The sequence below is a fragment of the Micromesistius poutassou genome (assembly GCF_964030765.1).
Source record: "Micromesistius poutassou genome assembly, chromosome: 22".
Classification (NCBI taxonomy): domain Eukaryota; kingdom Metazoa; phylum Chordata; class Actinopteri; order Gadiformes; family Gadidae; genus Micromesistius; species Micromesistius poutassou.
Genome location: NC_140292.1, coordinates 5,161,688 through 5,180,669, shown reverse-complemented (window position 1 = coordinate 5,180,669; position 18,982 = coordinate 5,161,688). Strand labels below are relative to the sequence as shown.

The window sequence follows — 18,982 nt, the reverse complement described above, 5'->3', positions numbered from 1 at the left end:
ATATCCACATCCATATTTATTATTTCTACATTTCTCTTTTAGTCTACCCACAGGAAGCCACCTGGCTATAGTGACACAGCTGGTAATTTTCTCTATTTGCCACAGAACAAAAACAATAATGTACAGTTAACAGACTCTGAATGTTCATTCAATAATGTCAAAACTAGGGACGGGAATAGGCAGGGACCTCACAATAGCATATCACAGTTAATATTTTTTGTGCCGATAAGATATGTATTGTGACTCTGTAAATATTGCGATATGATATCGCGAATCTTTGATGCGATTTTATACGATGTGGTTTAAACTTGGAGTTGGATTTCTACAGGGCCTTGTGTGCCCGCCATTGTTTTTTTTTTAATGAAAGGGGCCGTGTAACGGGCCGAAGGGCCCAGAAGTAGTCGCTTGGTGGCAGGTGACTTCACACCAGTGGAGAGCAGAAGGTGAATTAATATATTTCTTGGAGGTTGGTGATAAGGTCAAGCTTAATGGTTTAAGGATACGATACTATCTGGCCAGGTTAATAAGGCAATGTTTTGTTTTGTTTTCCACGTTGGTACTACCTTTCGTTAGCATAGTAGGCTTATTCTTGAAGAATTTTCACCTGAAAACTAAAAGTATACGGTGGTAAAATGTATTTTGTTTCAAATGATGTCTTCAGGCTTTTCTTTTATGTGGTGTAATGCGATGTCTGCAGTGCAATGTTATTCACTTTGTCTACTGACTAATTGACTATATATTGTCTTTGTTTCTGGTAACTTTTGGTTCCTACCTGTTTTCATAAACGGAGTAGGCCTACTGCTGCCCGAGGCTCTCCATTTCAACTCCAGCTGAAGTTAGAAACAAAAATGTGTACGGGAGTCAACGGAGCTTCATTAAAAAAAGTTTCGATTTCAACTGCTTGAGGTGGGCGTGACTCGAAAAACAATAAAGCGCCTCTCTAGGACGGTACCATCAATTTGCTTCCAATGAGATTGCATTTACATTGCTGGCTTCGATTTTTGAGGCAACATGACAACACAACTTTTGCGAAGGCAAAGCTTAACGATACATACATGAATCGAGTCCGCCCCGCCCCGCCCCCTCCACCCCTAGTCAAAATATGATCATAAGTTGAGGACCACTTGTCGAGAGACCGACGCAGGACTCAGGAGTGTGAAAACATGGATGGGGGCACAGCAGCATTCATCACTCCTACAGAGTAGGCCTACTAAATGCATTTGTGAATAGTAGCCTAGTGCCTAACTGAGGGTATAGATTTAACACACATTTTTGGGATTTTATATAATGTTCCATCGGTTCTGAACACTTAATTCAGAGATGCATGTAGTGTGTCATGGCATGGGAGTTCAAGAGCAAATAACTGCACAATTCGTGTGATGACTCGGTGCTCGTGTATGGCTTTGTTGCCTTTAATTAAAAAAAAAAAATCGGTGTACATGCCTTCTAAGTGCTGTGATGAAACTGCAAGAACAGTGAAATTAACACTTTCACTTTCCCTTTCGATCCGCCCCATTTAATTCTCAGTGCTATAGTGTAAAAAATGTAAATAGGACAGTGGTTTTTATAGCTTTAAAGAATATAATTTAGAAGCAATTGTCTCCCATAAGATAAGCATAGGTATATTCAACTTAACGGAACAAGAAAAGAAAAAAATGCAATAACCAAAATAATGTAATTACCAAAGTGGACAGAATATATAATTTATATACATTTTCCTGAAGCAATTACAAAGATGAAATAATAAATAATAATCAGCAATAACCTGTTTCTGTTTTGCACAACATTGTGGTTACATTATGTGATCTTAATGATGTCCTTTCGGGTAACACAGCTCTTCAGTCATACACAGCATCCTCTTTATACACAATCACACATGTGCTTGACCTTAAAAGACACTTCAGTTCCCGTCACTTTCAAGCGACAAGATTTTTGGCATCACCACACAATGATCCCAGAGATGACCTACAAAGCAGTAAAAGAAATAGCAGCAATTTCGGGACATTTGATCTGTTTTGGTGTTTAAAAGTCAGAATGGAGCCGCTTAAAAATAATTGGGTAGCATTTGTAATGACAAACAGTAAGGACAAACAGTAGTATATATATATATATATATATATATATATATAGGCAATGCGAGTCACATTACCAGCACATTTAGTTCAGTTATGAGACTTAACATAAGACACAGGAACAGGCCAAAGGCGAAAGGAAAATACATTGAAATTGGCAAAGAGTAGGGATTCATGATTCATGATAACATAAAAATATCTTAGAATTGAAATTCAAGTACTCATGTTTAATATCAATAAAAAATATGAGGAAAATTGCAGTAACTGGTGTACCACAAAACAGTGGCTAACAATGTTTCATTAAGTATTTCATTATACATTAAGTTAATGTAAAATAGTTTTTTTTTTCTCTATTCAAACACAAGGCCACACTTATTCACACATGATGGAGGAAAGCCAGCGATGAAATGTATTTTGGTGGACCTAATAAAACAAGTTTGCACGAAGCTAAGGACTATGAGACATTAAGATCAGGTTTTCCCTGAACCATATTTAGCAAGTTCTGCAGTGCCACTAAGCTGTTTATAAATATAAGTGGATAAGCTTTTGTACAGATGTAAAAAAACAAAATCCTAATTTTGTGATACTTCAATACTACAATGTCACCTATGGCCTTTCACTCCAGGTAGGCAGTCTATTAAAAGTTACACATCCACGATAAGCATGTACGTGGAGAACTACGTAGCCTGAAACAAAACGTGCAAAGACTTGTCCTAACGATGGATAACAAAGAGTCATGAGTTAAAACAGGGTGAATCCAAAATTGTGTTGGCAGGGAAAAACACAGGGCCCCAGATCCTCAAGTCTGAAACATACGCTCACTTGTCCTTGGTCAGCAACTTCTGCTGGTAGTTGTTGTGGAGCCACGAAGAAGAGCGCAACTCTTCCACAAACGTTCAGTCAAAAGTCTCCCACCTCGTCCGCAGATCCTCCACCTTCTTCCTGGGGGGCTCCGATGGCTTTGTCACCATGGTCAGCAGTTCCCCGAAGGGATCTTGCGGTTCTCTCGCTTCCATGGGCGCTTTCCCCAGCATGTTGCTGGTGTAACTGGGAGCGGCCGGAGGGTCCACCAGGCTGGAGAGGGAATGGTTGCTGGCCGAGGAGTGGGGAAGTCTGGGGACGATGGACGGGAAGGCGGATCGCACCGGTCGGAAGCTGGCCGGTAGCGTGGAGCAGCCCGGGGGCGGGTGCCTGTAGAAGCCCGGCAGCGTGGAGATCATGTGCGGCGGGGTCGGGGCGCGGGCGTAGCCGGGTGGCGGAGGCCCGTACGCCACGCCGAAGGGATTTCGGTCCACGGTGGGAGAGTAGTGTGTCTGGGGGGAGGTGTACTGGAGCGAGGCGGAGAAGGGATTCAAGGAGATTGAAGGGTGTGGAAGGAAAGGAGGCAGACCCTGCGGATAGGGCCTGGCTGGAAGCATGGGTTTGCCGGAGGGTAACAGTGCGATGACCTCTCGGTCTTCGCCGGAGGAAATGGCGCGAAGGTCCACTGCGGAGCTGCTGCTGAGAGGGTCCAAAAGGCTCAGCAGATCCGCCGTGTTCTCGTTGGCCTTGGTGGGCTTCAGCAGGTCTTCATCCGTGCTCATTCCCAGAGCGTGCCTGAACTCCTGCCCGCCGCTGCGAGACATCCCGTTACCGGGCTCCTGGGGTCTGCTGCGGGGTTGGACGGCAGGGGGCACCAGGGACATGCAGGGCTCGGGCGTCTTCCTCCCTTGGGGCCGGGGGATGGTGATGTTCCCCTGGTTGGGGGTGGAAGGCTGTGGGCCGGTGTCGTGTCCCGGGCTGGAGGTCTCGCGGCTGTGGGGTACCGGCGGCGGCGGTCTAGGCGGTGCCGTTCTGGGGCAGACGGAAGAGGGGTTCCATGGGGGCGCGGCTCCGTCGTCCGTGCTGACGCCCCACAGCTTGTTATAGGGGTTGGTCAGCTTGAGGCCCGGGAGGGTGCGAGTGCGATCGCCGATGTTCAGGTCCATGCGCTGCAAAGAGAAGAAGAATTGAAAAAAACCCGGTATGGATAACAAGAAAAACCAAACAATAATGCAGTGTTTCCCAACCTGCGGGTCAGGAGCCCACTTGGGGTCAGCTGACGGCATCGGCTATAGATATCTGAAGTCATGCAAAAGCTTCTGCATATACAAATAACATTTAGAAAGTTTGGGTGTAAATAATTGTTACTTAAAAATGGGGTCACACGCCCGAAAGGTTCGAGAACCTCTCACTAAGGGAAAGGTTTGAATTCAATAATCATAGTATTCCTAGACAGATAAGGAGTACACCAAAGTTCTGAATGAAATAGACAATACGTTGGTCAGAAAGACCTGTGTCTGTATAGCCTCAGCCTCATCTGACATAAGGCCTCTGTATTCTACCTGGTAGGTGAACTTGGCTTGGAGTTCCTCCAAGCTCTTGGGGGTGCGGAGGTCCTCCAAACTCTTAGCCAGGCTGACGGACGGGTTCTCCGGCTCGTCCTGGCAGTTGAAGATGTCCCCCAGCAGATTCACGTTGGAGAACTTCTCCATGATTGGGCTGGACGGGGCAGTGTGCCGCTCCGCCCCCACGCCAGGCTCCTCCCCTTCCGCTGACTCTGCCTCTTTTAGGGATCGGTACGGCTGTGGTCTGTGAGACATAATGTAAATCGGCTATAGAGAGAGAGAGTGTGTGTGTTCCGCCTGTACTAGCATGTGCACGCAGACACATGCACACACACACTTATATTAAAATGAATAAGTGGTGCATGCAGCATTCAGTTAAAAAGACCAAGTAGGTGAAATGCGAAGTGGATCAAAGACGGTGCGTACACTGGCGACCATTCGAAAGGGACGGAGAAGAAAAGGTTGTCAGGGAAACCAGAGCCTGAGTGGTCTTCATGCTGGAGCTCGTCCCCGGACGAATCCTCAGACAGAAAGACTGTGTAGTGGCGCGTAGGACGCATAGAACTAGAGTGAAGACAGGGAGAGATCGGAAAAGACAGAAAACACAGACCGGGCATGTATAAAAAGAGAGGAAAAACCTACGATCCTGAACGACTGCTCCACAACCACCGATGTGAATAACGACACTCCCACCGTTCCAACGGCTAAGTAACCCAACTCAAGTATTTATTAGGAGCCTGCTTTGTTATATTCACTAACAATTGGGCGCATTTATCACATTATAAACTAACCTCCTGTTTTTTTCTGATGTACAGAAGTTTTATACATTACATTGCTGAATCAATTATATAAATCAACTAGGGCCAGATGCTAATAAAAGTCTCCTTTTAGAATTAATTTTCCATGATTACCAAAGAAGATGCAAGAAAGACACACCAATGGTAAGCAAACCCATATTTCTAGTACATTTGTCAAAATAATAGTAAAACAATTGACTGTCAAGTTGCCTATTCATTTATGTGGCGTGAGCCAAAACAACACTGGTGTGGAGCACATCTGTACGGATCGTAGGTCACATTCAATTAAAACAGATGAGAAAAAGAAGTTAGCAGAAGAAAGTCGATAAATGGAAAGGTGGATTTTTAATTGGCACCACTGAGATTCATATTAGTGAAAAAAGGTTAGAAATGAGCCTTTATGGGCTAAGAATGCTAATGCCATTATAACATCAGCTGTGTTATTGATCAGAATGTTGAAACAATGTTTTGCATTTTTCTAATCAATATCAAGTTAATCAATTATATGGATTGGATTGATAGGATATGCTTACTGGTCAGGACTGTCCAAGCAGATATTACTCCCAGGTCTCTTCACCAGCAATGGTGGCCGAGCCTACGAAAACAAAGATAATACATATACAACTTATTCAAAGCACTTGCAAATCCATGAAAATTACCGGTCCTAAGTCTGCTACGAGCATTACCGGTTCCAAGTCTGCTACAAGCATTACCGGTCCCAAGTCTGCTATGTGCATTATTGGTCCCAAGTCTGCTATGAGCATAACCTGTCCCAAGTCTGCTACGAGCATTACCGGTCCCAAGTCTGCTATGAGCATAACCTGTCCCAAGTCTGCTACGAGCATTACCGGTCCCAAGTCTGCTATGAGCATAACCTGTCGTAGTCTGCTATGGGCATTACCAGTCCAGAGTGTGCTATGAGCTTTACCAGTCCTAGGTGCATGGGGATTGGCCGGTTGCCGTCCTCCCAGCTCTGCAGTGACGCCTCCCTCCGGAGCGCAGCTGACGATGACATCATGACCGCTCCTCCCACGGTGGTGGTGGTGGAGTCCTCGTCAATGACGGGGGTCCCAGCGGTGGAGTACCCGTTCTCCGTATGCTCCTGGGGGGGAGGGGGAAGGGATAACATGTTGGAGGTGGAGGAGGGATGGAGATCACCAGGGTGACGGGGGGAAGGGAAGGGAGGCAGGAGGAAACGGAGTGAAACATCCAGGACAGAGAGAGGGCATGTTGTTGTGTTACCAAGGAAGTCAGTAGAGTCCACCAGACTGGTTTTCATGCAGAGAAATTCATATATCTTGTGTTTTGCGTACCTTTTGCTTGAGTCGGCTTTTGACCTCTTTGATGCCCATCCTGGCGTGGTCTTTTGCCTGAAAAGGGGTCAGAAACGAGGAACAGTTGGCGCAAGCTATAGATTGTCATACTGATCCTATATGCTAGCGTGGGTGGTCGCCATCTAAGCCAGTACTTTGAGACACTCACATTGTTGTCATGGCTACGCTATGAAAAGGCAGTTACCACTAGAGTGTCGATTGTTCAGAGAATAAAGCCAAAGGATTGTGCAAACACACAACTTGATGATGAATCCTTTCAATGTTTGAGGCACTTCCTATTTGATTTATTCACTCATTCAAGTCTCATTTGACTTAAAAAAAAATGTCATGCCAAATTGGGGCTTTGGAGAATATTATGTTTTAAAAGATTTTCTATGAATGCAATGATTGAATGTTTTGCTTTTGTTAGTGTTTATTGTGTGTCATATTGCAATGAAAATAAGGTGAATGGGACTGACTTGTTCACCTCTACTGTGATGTCATGAAACTACAATTAAAAACAGCATGTAGAATCACCCGATTTCTGATTGAATTACACCACAAAGAGCTACAATTCAAAACAGCTTTTAGAACCATCATGATTTCTAATTAGATGACATCACAAAAAGCTGCAATTCAAATGCATTTGTAAAGACCTTTGAACAATGTTTGATCGTTTTCAGTAGAAAATCATGTGCTTACAAACTTGTAAACCGTTTTCATGGCTGGATTGGCCTTCGTCTTTACTGTGTTGTAGATGGCCCCGCCTCCTTTCTGTTAGGACAACAACAACAATGTAGCTCAATGACGAAAAAGTATTTATTGTAGCACACTTCTTGACAGCAAAGTGTAAGTAAGTCGACACAGGCAGCATTTACCAAGTTTTAATGAATGTTCACAACTATTAACAAGGGAGCCACCTCTATACACAGCGTATTCAAACAACTAGTTACAAAGTAAAGATGGTTATACAAGTGTGATCAGATATTTCCATGAAACTCACCTTGACCGTGAAGAGCCATTGGTGGTAGGTTTTGTCACTGCCTGATGAGAGGAAATGACGCATTAAACATTACTGCACATTTTCCTCCCGGTTCAATGCCAGCCCACCTCCTCCAACACCTCAGCCCAACTCACCTGCGTATTCTCCCATGTTGATCTCCTCTTCAAAGTCATCGCTGAAGCCTTCCCCTGCATTCAGCAGGTCCAGCCGACCGTCTATAAACTACAGGTTCACAGTGCACATGCATTAGAGAAAGGGAAAAGGGCGCGTGTGAAAAAAGAAAAATGGAACAAAACAAGATGCGCTACAAAAGAGAACCACTTATCACAGTGCGTAGGGGTGCGTAGGTGTGTGTGTGTGTGTGTGTGTGTGTGTGTGTGTGTGTGTGTGTGTGTGTGTGTGTGTGTGTGTGTGTGTGTGTGTGTGTGTGTGTGTACCTGTTTGAAGAGCTGCAGCTGGATGGCGTTCTGCAGGAACTGTCTCATAGCGCTGGAGCGATGGCTGACGAAGGTTTCCTCGCTGAACGTTATGGGCTCTCCCTGCAGAAGCACAGAAGACGAGGAGCATGGGAATCAGGGCTTTGAAGTGAGACAGCGAGGTTGAATATAACACACCATACGGTGTCAGAAAGAAGCCATTTGTTAAGTACATGTTCTCATAAAGTATGTGCATGTCTTAAGCTTTGCTTAAACAGTAAATCAGGTGAGGTTTTACAGGGCAGAAGGAACCCCAGGCATCTCTTTGACCCAACAGACCCAATTGTCGGCGAGCAATGCTACATCTCATGCAGTTTTGTCACGTTGTTACAAACATGTTACAAAATTTAATGTGACCGATTACATTTAACATAATTCTGGCAAAGCTAACAACAAAGTTGATGGAATTGACCTGCCCTTATCTTAACAACTTTCATAACGTTTATTTTTCATATCAAATTGATAGTGATAAATTAACTAAATGTGATAAATGAAATAAATGTTTATTTTATTATCCCAGGTGTCATCGGAGGCACTGACCGCCACAATCTGAAGGGCGTTCCGGTAGCTTCCGAACAGCGCGGCTTGACTCTTCAGAAACGCTCGCGCCACACCGTTCCCCGTCGTCGTGGATACCTTCTTTAGGCGGTTCTTTAACGACGCTATCTGCAAGGAATCATTTAGACCAAGAATGTTCATCAACAATAACACCACATACACCAAGTCATTCCTATGGAAACACTCATCATACCTTTAATTTAATTTCTAACCCAAATCCTGACCTCAGATTTGCATTATTATCATCATCATCTTCACAATATAAATCTAAGTAAATTATTTTAACAATCTAGTACTAATACTTTGCCTGACAATACCCTTGCATTAGATAGTTTTATACTATTATACTACTTTTATACTAAAACATAAACAAATTACCACTGATAATAGATTACTTTAAGAAAGTAAATTCGAGTGGTAATCGATCAACAAATATCTGAGATCAAACACACTACATTTTAAATAAAAGTTTGCAATTTGAGCGTGTGTATGCGTAGGCCACACACACCACATCATATGGAAGGCTTTGGAGGTCATCGAAGGGAGTTTCCAGTGTGTTGGTGTCCACGTTCAGAATCACCACATCATCCAGAGCCATCCCTCTCACTTTCTAAAAACAGGACGTAGATACACATTGACCTTCAAATACATCCAGCACCCAACCTCAACATCAGGGCATGAGTGTTGAAAATTATCAGAATATAGGTCTTGGGGTGTATGGGGAATAACCAATGGTGAATATGGAGACAGTAATGGAGGCAGTAATGCTCATGTAGTATAACCTACCTCCATCAGGCTGGTATGTACTCCAATAAGGTATGGCATTGGTGCACTGCAACAGATGAATCAACATGAATTAACATTAATGCAGGTTTGAACATTCTCAGCCAAGGGATGACAGGAAATACACTCACCAACAGTAGTCGATGAGGTGCTGAGGCAGGACTGGAATGTACACGTGTTGCCAATACATAGGATAGAGCATGCCTGCTGACCCATGGATGCAAGCCGTTAACTGTTTCAGGACAAAGTCAGTAGTAAGCAAGTTATCAACCATTCATAACGGCAATCTCGCATAGTAGAAAGGTAGGAAGGTATATCCCAGAAAATCATTTTATAAGGGTTCTAGTATTAACTCTATTTAAGGCTTTCAATCTCGTGGCCATAACAAAGCTGTGCATTATGGCGTATTATTGGAAGATTTAAACCTGCACTTTGATACTTTTCTACTCCAACTCAATTAAAACTTTAAAAGATATCTGAACTATAACGTTTCTCAAGAATAAAAAGTGCCCACCCATGAGTCACGTGGCTCATGAGCCATATCGTCTGAAAATGATATAGCTATAACTGTAGCTACAACTCATGCCACTAGAGGCTGCTAATGAGAAAACTTATACTGCAGATTTAACTATAAAATGTGCTTGAGCAACAACTAGCAACTTTAAAAAAAAAGCATATATACGCAACATTGAAACATGAAAAAAAGCATAGAAACACTAAAAATAATCAAACACTCATCATCAGCATTAATTGTGATCAAGAATGGAATCATGAAAGGTGGGAGGGGGTGATAGGAGATTCTACTCACAGTGCTTAGTTTGCTACAGCAGACGATGATTCTGCGCTCATAAAGCATACTAGCGTAAAGATGGAGCATGTTATTGACATCAACTGCTACGAAGTACTCGGTGAGGTTCCTCTGCAACAAAAAAAAACAAAAAAGTGGACTGAGATGCTTCAGCAATGGAACAGCAAATACAGATACAGTATACAACTTGTCAGGTGCATTGCATCAACGCGTAGTTTGCGCTTGATTGTTATATATATATATATATATATATATATATATAGTCATTATTCTGCACTGCTCTAAATAGATAGTGTTTTTTGGGATTTAAGTGATTCATTTCTAATATGATTTTATATCTCACTGGCATATAATACAAAAGTTGTCTTATTCTGTTCATGTGTACAAATAGAAAAATGGAACTGAAAATATATATGTACACAACGAAATGTATACAACGAGTGCAAAGACAATGAGCACTCACATTCTCTGGTATGCTTGGTAGTTCCCTCTTGTCAGGCACAGTGAAGTAGGAATGCTGCGAAGGGTCAGGAAGGGTCGATTGTGGAGACATGGCAGAAGAAAAGAAAGAAACCAACACCACACAGAGACAGAAAGACAGACAGACAGACAAGTTAGGGTTTGAGAGAGATAAGTCTTTCAAGGCTATCAAACTACGTGTATCAATTATTGTTCAATTTGAATGGTTGTTAAAAAAAGGTGCTTGTTAAAGTGTCAATATCTGCGATATTAGCTTTGTTTTCTTTGGCGACAGCTTTGGTGATGATTGGTAATCTTTCACAGTGCTACAAACAGTGTTGCCGGCGCCATGTATGTGACCCTGGGAGGTTGTGTACTGACTCACCACACTGAGGTTAACTGGAACTCCAGGCTCAGGTATTGGAAGGGTATGAAGTGTAACGAGAAGCTCTTGCCAGTGACTGACCTGAAATCAACACAATGGAGAGGACGCAAGACCAATGTGTTAGTATTTTTATGGCATATTAAACCTTACAAAAAGTGAATCGGAAGTGAAGAAGATGTGAAAGGGAAGTGAAACATCTGCCACTGACCTGGCTTTTGACCGTGTAATCAGCGAGTATGTTGAGCAGCTTGTAAAACACTTCGAACCATGGCAGATAGCTGTAGTCAAATGAAGAACCACAACAGCAGTTTTTGTTTATTAGAAGGTACTTGATTAGAAAAGGTCAGAAGTCGTTATTATACTTAGTAGGCAGAACACACACACACACACACACACACACACACACACACACACACACACACACACACACACACACACACACACACACACACACACACACACACACACACACACACACACACACTGCCTCCTCTTGGAACATGCCTCCCACTGTGGTGTAATATCTCTTCCGTTCATGTGTTCTCAAAGTCCCATGCCATAAAACACATTTTATTGCACAGAATACAGCTGACTGAGTGGAGCGTGAGGACTCTTCCAATGTTCTGCAGAAGCTCAGAGTTCAAAATGTGGAAATGCTTGCTTTTGCACTTCTAGTCTACTTCCATTCCTCTCTTTAATCTGGCCCTGTAACACGCTACTGAAGTCATGTGTCATTTCTATTGTTGACAGGATGTTATTCTGAGGGTGTCAGGATCCTGCCACACCCCCGAAGACAAACACATGTATTATTTTTGATAAAAAGGAAAATGGATAGTTGTCAAAGAATATACGGGAGTGGGGGGGGGTGAGAAAGACATCTTGTGTCACATTACATAAAAAATGTCAGTATATTAGAGTAAGATTAACCAAGCCATGGGACACTGATGAGGCAGCAGTGCCAATATGAGCCGCGGAAGAGTCTTAAGGAAGTCAAAGTATGAATCAGAAGGACGGGAAACCAGTTTCTTAGTGATCCAAAGTGACAAAATAGACAGTAGTTCACTCTCCTTCACTACTATCTTTACTACTGCTAGATTTTCTATGGTCACTGCTCCACTTGCACTTTAGTATGCGTTGTTGCATACTATTGCGTAGTTGCATAGTTGCGTAGTGTCTATTTAGTATATGTCTAACTGTTAAAGAGAGTCAACACCTGCCAGAGTCAAATTCCTTGCATGTGTGCATACTTGGCCAATAAAGCTGATTCTGATATCAGAACGGTTCATAAAATCAGTGCATTACTGGTTGTTTTGTGGTGAAATTATGGATTTTGCTGAACCCAAAGTGGAGAAGAATTTACCAAACCGAATTTAAAGAGCAGTGTAAACATTACCTGAGGATGCAGTAGCAGCTGTGAGCGCCCGACGAGAGGCGGCAGAACCCAAAGCGCTGTTTGCTCTCGATGTCCGTCAACACAAACGTGAAGTTCTGCCCGACGTGATTAACTGTCAAGCTGGAGGGTCGATACAAAAAAAACAGACACAGATTGTGAATAGTCACAACAGCACAAAATCAATCCTAGTGTACGAGTTTGCGTTTGTCTGTCAACTGATTGTAAAATAACAATCTTCATGTCTTCATATTGAATGGATGGTATCTGAACGTTACGCTACTTTTTTGCCATAATGTAATTGTACTCCATTTGTTTAAGCACATCTGTTGCTTATTTCTTATGTCATGTGTGGACCTCAGGAAGACCTCAGCATTTTCAATTGATGTTTTCAGCTCCTTTATTCAACTAAAGGATCACGTATGAGTGAGTATGTTAACCCTATCAGGCAAGGGGTGTGTGTGTGTGTGTGTGTGTGTGTGTGTGTGTGTGTGTGTGTGTGTGTGTGTGTGTGTGTGTTACCTGTCTATGCTGAAAGGGAAACAGAACCTGGGCACTGTCTGGAGGGTTTCCTATGAGAACAAGAGAAACAATTAAGTATATTAATAAGTATTATATCAATGCTGAGTTTGGCTGGATGGACCAACCATATGCAGAAAGAGGCAGATGTTGTTATATAGTTGTTATATACAGTTGTTATATAATCGGTACAACCTGAATGAAAACGGGTACTGCTGCTCTATTGGCTAAACAAACACACAATACGTAAATTAATTAAAGCTAGGAAGAAAGAAAAACAGGCTCAAACTTGTTCATTGTAGTCCACTGGGAACTGCCTCACCACCTCAGGACCTGAAATGAATCCCAAGAAAATAGTCATTTTCCTCAGATTACAGGTTTAATGTGATTTTAATCCCATTCTGAAGTAATTATAGGTGGCCAGCTACATTTTTTAATTTCCAAGCACTGGATAAAAAAACATTGACACCTCGAGTATAGTTGTGAGAACATGTATAAACAAATAATAAAGGCTGAAACCAAAACACCCTCCTAAAGTTCCAGGAACCTGGTTGTGTGCAGTAAGGCTGCTCAGCCGAAGCTGCTCGTCACAACCTTTACACAGCGAACCACAGTTTAACTTAGCAGCAACGATACAATATAAAGTAAATAGATGTGTAAAAATAAAAATATGTAAAAAATAAGTCAAAATGAGTAGCAGAAGTGTAAAGTGATCAAGTTGTAGTCGTACCAGCCACGTTTGAGTCTAGTGCAAAAAGGCTTAGGCTTAAGGGGTTATCCAATGTCTTATTTTGTTGGTTGGAGGGAACTCATCATTAATACATATCATATGTAGAAATACATAGAGAAAGAATTTACATTGTTGTAAGAAAACACACCTGTGCCTTGAGTTCCTTGAAAGGTTACTTCTAGATAAACCTCAAAGGTGGACTCAGGATTCTCCCTGAAACACACAGACGATGTGTTAAAGGTGCAGCAGTGTGTAGGATGTAGCGTGCATCTAGCGGATAGGTCAGAGATCAATGGAGATTGGAATCAACTGAACAGATCTCTGGAAAAAACAAAACAAAACATCACACAGTTCATATCAGTGGCAACACTCTTCCTTATAGACATAGACATATATATGTGCTGATTGGTTTGGCCAAATGGCTATAGTACTACAATAATAAGGAAAAGTTTTAAATATTGAATGGCTTTATGGCAGTGGTTCTCAACCTTTTTTGAGCAAACGCCCCCCTGACCTTTTTTTTTGCCATGTTTGATTGTGTTGGTTATTGAACTGTTAACCTGCAAACTTGGGTTATGTTTATCAGCGTTACTATAGAGATCAAGACGATAGCTGATGTATCGGGAGTCCGGGCGTGTGCAGGCCCGAACCGCGCTGTATGACCACTGTTACACTGAGCATAGACAGTAAAAAGTAGCTGATACAGTAGAGGGGTTAGAAACCCATAAATGAAATTAAGCTATTTATTTCAGGTAGCCTATTTTTGCACCAAAAAGATTAAAAAAAAAAAAAAGATTTAAAAACCATGAGTTTAAACCCCCCCCCCCCCCCCAAAAAAAAAATAAAAAATATATATAAAAAATAAAAAATAAACTCACGTTCCCAGCTCACCCCTAGGTTGTGCAAACGCCCCCGTTGAGAAACCATGCTTTATGGTGTAGGGGGCATAAGCTACTCAAAACACACTCCATAACAAATTGTGTGACTTGGCAGAAACCCAGAGAAGAAGTGAACCCTGAAGTAGAGGAGCCCAGATCCCCCAGAGTGCAGTGGCCCCCGAAACACCCAGCACTGGAGGGGAAGGTCACTAGGACCCAGGGGAGCTGTGGAGAGCAGAGCCACTGTGTGCATTCTGTTCTTTATACAGGAGGCCCAAGATGCCCTCACCAGGCCATTTCATCTCTACATTTGGGGCAAAACTAATCTTGGATCCAGCAGTGCCTTCATGTGAGAGCAGAATATCTCCGGGAGGAGACAGCACAGAGACTGGCCCTGAAACCAGAAACTGCAAGGAGCGAAGTGATGCGTTTACTGTTTTGCTACATTCTACCTGAAGAAAACTAATTAGCGGGGTGGATGAAGATTTCAGAGGGGGAGTTTAAGAAGTGCATTTCTACAGTGGCCAGCCTACAAGCATTGATTCGAAACCTTTACAGACTTTTATTTACAGTTGGCCACTGCAGGCCCGACGCTATGGGGAGGCATGAGGGGGCCTGGCCAGCTCTGCCAGACCCCTGGGGCCCAGCCAGGAAGGCCAGCCCACTTCCAGTTTTCAATTGTGACATTACAATGTGATGTGGTTAATCATTCAGAATAATCAGGCAATAGTCTCTGCATAGGATGGTTGGCTGGAGCAATGGCTTTTAGTCCGGTCAAACTAACTCAAAAAAGGGCCCAACCCAGGAAGAATTGAAATACTTTCAAATGATTTTGTTGGTCACAATACTCTCCTGCTTTATACCTTTGTGGAATTTAATGGCATTTAATGGAACATGGTCTGGGTCAGATCATGGTGGATCTATGTTTACCCATCCAACACATTTGGGGCGTTTCACTAAGTTTTCGGGGTCAATCTTTTCAATAAAACATTTTCAGAGGATATTCAAATGTCTTATATATGATTCTACGGTACTTCTACCCCCACACACACACACAATGTTTTTGCCAAATGTTCAATTAACAGTGTGTACCACACTGCCCCAGTGTATGCACATCTAAACTGGAAATCTCAAGTTCCTCCAACAACAAAACTTCAGAGCAAGACTTCTCCTTGAGCGAGACTTAACACAATAACAAACAGACCTGAACAAGCCAACGGTAAAGAAATAAGTAGTGTTTCTCCATAGGGATCTCTTCCATAATGTTAGAACACAATCTGAGCTGGTCGGTGGAAGAAATAAGTACTTTTGGAGGACATACATTGACGGGGTGCAGTTGCCACAAAGGATTACCCTGCAGAACATTTTGGCGGATTAACTAAACCAGACTGCTCAGTACTGGAACAATTTCAAAAATTCTTGTCCGCATTAATCCATTAGACCAAAGATTATCTGAAAACAGGGTCCTAAAAGATCTAAGCATTTACATTTTTGTCAAAGACTGATATATAAAATACATCACAAATTCCCAACACAAAACAATCACACATTGGCAGTGAGTGAACCTATCCTGCATTACCATAAAAAAAATCATTAATTTATAAAGATATGACAAGATATTCTTCACATGGGACTGGATATAAACTTAACTTGCCATTTTTTACCCCTGAACCAGGAAAGCAATACTATGTTGCAATACAGTAGGACATCATTACTTGCACAATTTGGGTTCTGTCTTCTTTAATAAGCATATAAAGCCATGATAATTCTTTACAGTTGCATGAATCAACTCTAATTGGGACAATTTTGGAAAAGCTTTCACATGGGGTGCGATCACAGCAGGGACATTTTAGGCGCTGGCATAAATTGTTACAAATCTATTTTGGGGTTCTCTCGGATCCACATGCGTCATATACTAAAGCAAAACAGTCTACTATATTTGGGAGAACCCTGCTCCACAAAATATAGTCCCCAAGAGATTTCTCAGCAATCCGAGGACAACTTACAGTCAGAAGCACTAGTGACCATGAATATACCCAACCTTCAACTAAGGACTGAAACATAGGTTCCAGTGAGGTAACACAAGGTCCGGGAGAAGTGGCCCTGCTGACTGAGCATATGGCAAGCACCAGTCAACTCAAATCACATCAAACATGGACTAGAAAAAACTGAATGCTGTCACAGGGCCATCACTGGATACATGCCAAAAGGTGACAGATAACATAGACTGACATACCAGGCTTGGTGTCACACACACACACACACACACACACACACACACACACACACACACACACACACACACACACACACACACACACACACACACACACACACACACACACACACACACACACGGCTTTGGACAATGACCTGGAGAGGGCAATGTGAGGGTCAGCATTGTCAGTCTGCCTTGGCCAGGGCCCTCCCGAATAAGACATTTTTAATCTGAATGCACTAGAACGCATCGCATTATCATTTCCCAGCATGACCTCCCATTGGTTGTAGTGACAAAGTGGCCCTAGTTTCTGCCACATTAACAGATCAAACATCTGCTCCTAGCCAGGCTTGCCTCACCAAGAGGGTTCAGATGCAAGACGTTTTCAGAAGGATGGCATTGGGAAGATGGACAGTTCAAAACAAATGGATTCGTTCCTGTTCAAGAACTTCACATGCCAACAGAGGTTATCACCGGCTGTACCAACAGGTCGACCACCAGCTCAACTGTCCATAAAGCTGGACATGGATTTCCGCATAATAAGCATACACAAAAAGGTAGAAGACAAGGAAACATCAATAAACGCACGTCATGACAGCCACTCAAATAGCACAGCAGTCCCCATTGTTTAACACAATAGGAAATTCAAAGCAACCTTCTGAAACACAAATACGTCTAGTATCCCAGAGGAAGCCAAGACATGGTCAGATCGTCATAAGACACCAGTGCATCCTAGTGACTACAGGCTCAATTTGGGGAAATAATCCGTTTTGATTTCGAGCAAGGGTGGTGTAACCTTCGTCCCTAGATATTTGTTTACATGTTCAACAGAAACTGTTCATGTAGCTTTTGGGAACATTTTTGAGTATGATGCGATATTATACCTTGAACAGCCATGTTCATCTCATATACAAGGGTCTTAGTATGAACGGATGGTTACCTGTTCTTTAGGTTAGTGAACTGCAGAATTTAAGATATTTTAAGATCTACAATATTTCCAATATATGACATCAATAGGTTTCATTCGTATGCCTATTTACTGCATGCAGAGCATTTGTGTGTGTAATTCTGGTTAGAATTTGCTCCAGCTGACATGGTATCATAAAACGCTATTGCTGACAAACGCTGTTTGCCGTTTTAAGATTATAATCTTAAACTATTCTTTGGTTTGGGGGGAAATTAAATGTAATGGCAATTTTGATCAAACACGTTTTACGTTTTATTATATAGAGCTAGGCACTGAATTATTGTGTAAATGTCTATAGCATGAAGGTTAGCTTAACATGGTATTGTTTACACACGCACCGTTACATTTCTGAATGGCATAGCAAATACAATTTCTCTACAAAACAAGTCACTCTGTCGCAACAAGTCGCGGCCTAGCCCTTCCGTTATCTTCCACAATGACTCAGTAACCATATTGATAACAGTGACGAGACATACATGTAAATCGCTATTATATTCTTACTTGATGCGGGAACCCATCTTTACATCTCAACTATAGGACACAGGCGACGAACAGCGGAACACAGTCGCGTATTTTTCTAGTAACCTGTCAAACAGACTCGGGCAACGCCATGGTTTCCTTGCGTAGATCACGTTGTCGTCGCGTTGAACTATGGTATTTGTAGGATGTTAATGTGCGTGATATATATTATCAAACGTGCTTTGTAGGGTTAAAGACTACAAAAACAACAATACATATTTGGTCACGTAAGGTCACGTGACAGGACGGAAGGCAATTGCTGGCTGCGTAACAAAAGCTGCGTTCAAGGCAAGTAAGAATTTGGAATATTCCGACCGACGCCTCACAGCAATCGAAAAATAATTCAACTTAATTTCCGTCCATCAAAGTGGTCTCAAATGGTTATGTATAATGGATTCTTATTCGGTATCTTCGTATTATCAATTTAATATTGCTATCGATTATCATCAACTATTACTTGCCTGCATTTTTACTTGTTACTCACTAGTGTTCAGCAAGTTCATGCCTAGGGTATTTACTGCATTTGTGGGGTATTTGCTAGATTCGTGTGGTATTTTAATAGATTGGATAAGCCAAGTATAACCTAGGAGTAAAGCGTATTTTATAAAATTACCACTACAGCCTAGATTGGCACTGACAATTCAGACTTGAAATTAAATTACTAATAATGCTGAATTATTACTTGAATTAATACGTTATTATTACACTTTGATAACTAAAGTTATCAAAGTGGTGTCACTT

At 42.2% G+C, this 18,982-nt stretch overlaps 1 protein-coding gene across 2 annotated transcripts; it reads right to left on the bottom strand.

Annotated features, from left to right (window-relative positions):
- Window positions 1-1,689: 1,689 nt before the first annotated feature.
- On the bottom strand, window positions 1,690-18,325 carry dennd1a (DENN/MADD domain containing 1A). Of its 2 annotated transcripts, XM_084486759.1 has the most exons (23): window positions 18,224-18,325; window positions 13,808-13,872; window positions 13,219-13,262; window positions 12,933-12,982; window positions 12,414-12,533; window positions 11,229-11,298; window positions 11,021-11,101; window positions 10,640-10,693; window positions 10,177-10,287; window positions 9,500-9,600; window positions 9,372-9,417; window positions 9,094-9,195; window positions 8,568-8,693; window positions 7,989-8,090; window positions 7,686-7,773; window positions 7,552-7,592; window positions 7,251-7,322; window positions 6,549-6,605; window positions 6,164-6,337; window positions 5,769-5,830; window positions 4,865-5,002; window positions 4,436-4,682; window positions 1,690-4,042 (listed from the first exon to the last, which is right to left on the bottom strand). In XM_084486759.1, the coding sequence occupies exons 1-23, from the start codon at window positions 18,238-18,240 to the stop codon at window positions 2,969-2,971; spliced, it is 3,042 nt and encodes a 1,013-aa protein (XP_084342885.1). In that variant the 5' UTR covers window positions 18,241-18,325; the 3' UTR covers window positions 1,690-2,968. The 2 variants fall into 2 exon arrangements, with proteins under 2 accessions (XP_084342885.1, XP_084342884.1); XM_084486758.1 differs by lacking the exon at window positions 4,865-5,002 and having other exon boundaries at window positions 18,224-18,322.
- Between the last annotated feature and the right edge of the window lie 657 nt (window positions 18,326-18,982).

What these genes read in the sequence shown, in the direction of transcription:
- dennd1a (XM_084486759.1), bottom strand. An exon ending in TACATACCAGCCTGATGGAG is followed by an intron (nt 9,196 to 9,371) that starts GTAGGTTATACT and finishes TCCTGTTTTTAG; the next exon opens with AAAGTGAGAGGGATGGCTCT. An exon ending in ACGCCCTTCAGATTGTGGCG is followed by an intron (nt 8,091 to 8,567) that starts GTCAGTGCCTCC and finishes GTGCTTCTGCAG; the next exon opens with GGAGAGCCCATAACGTTCAG.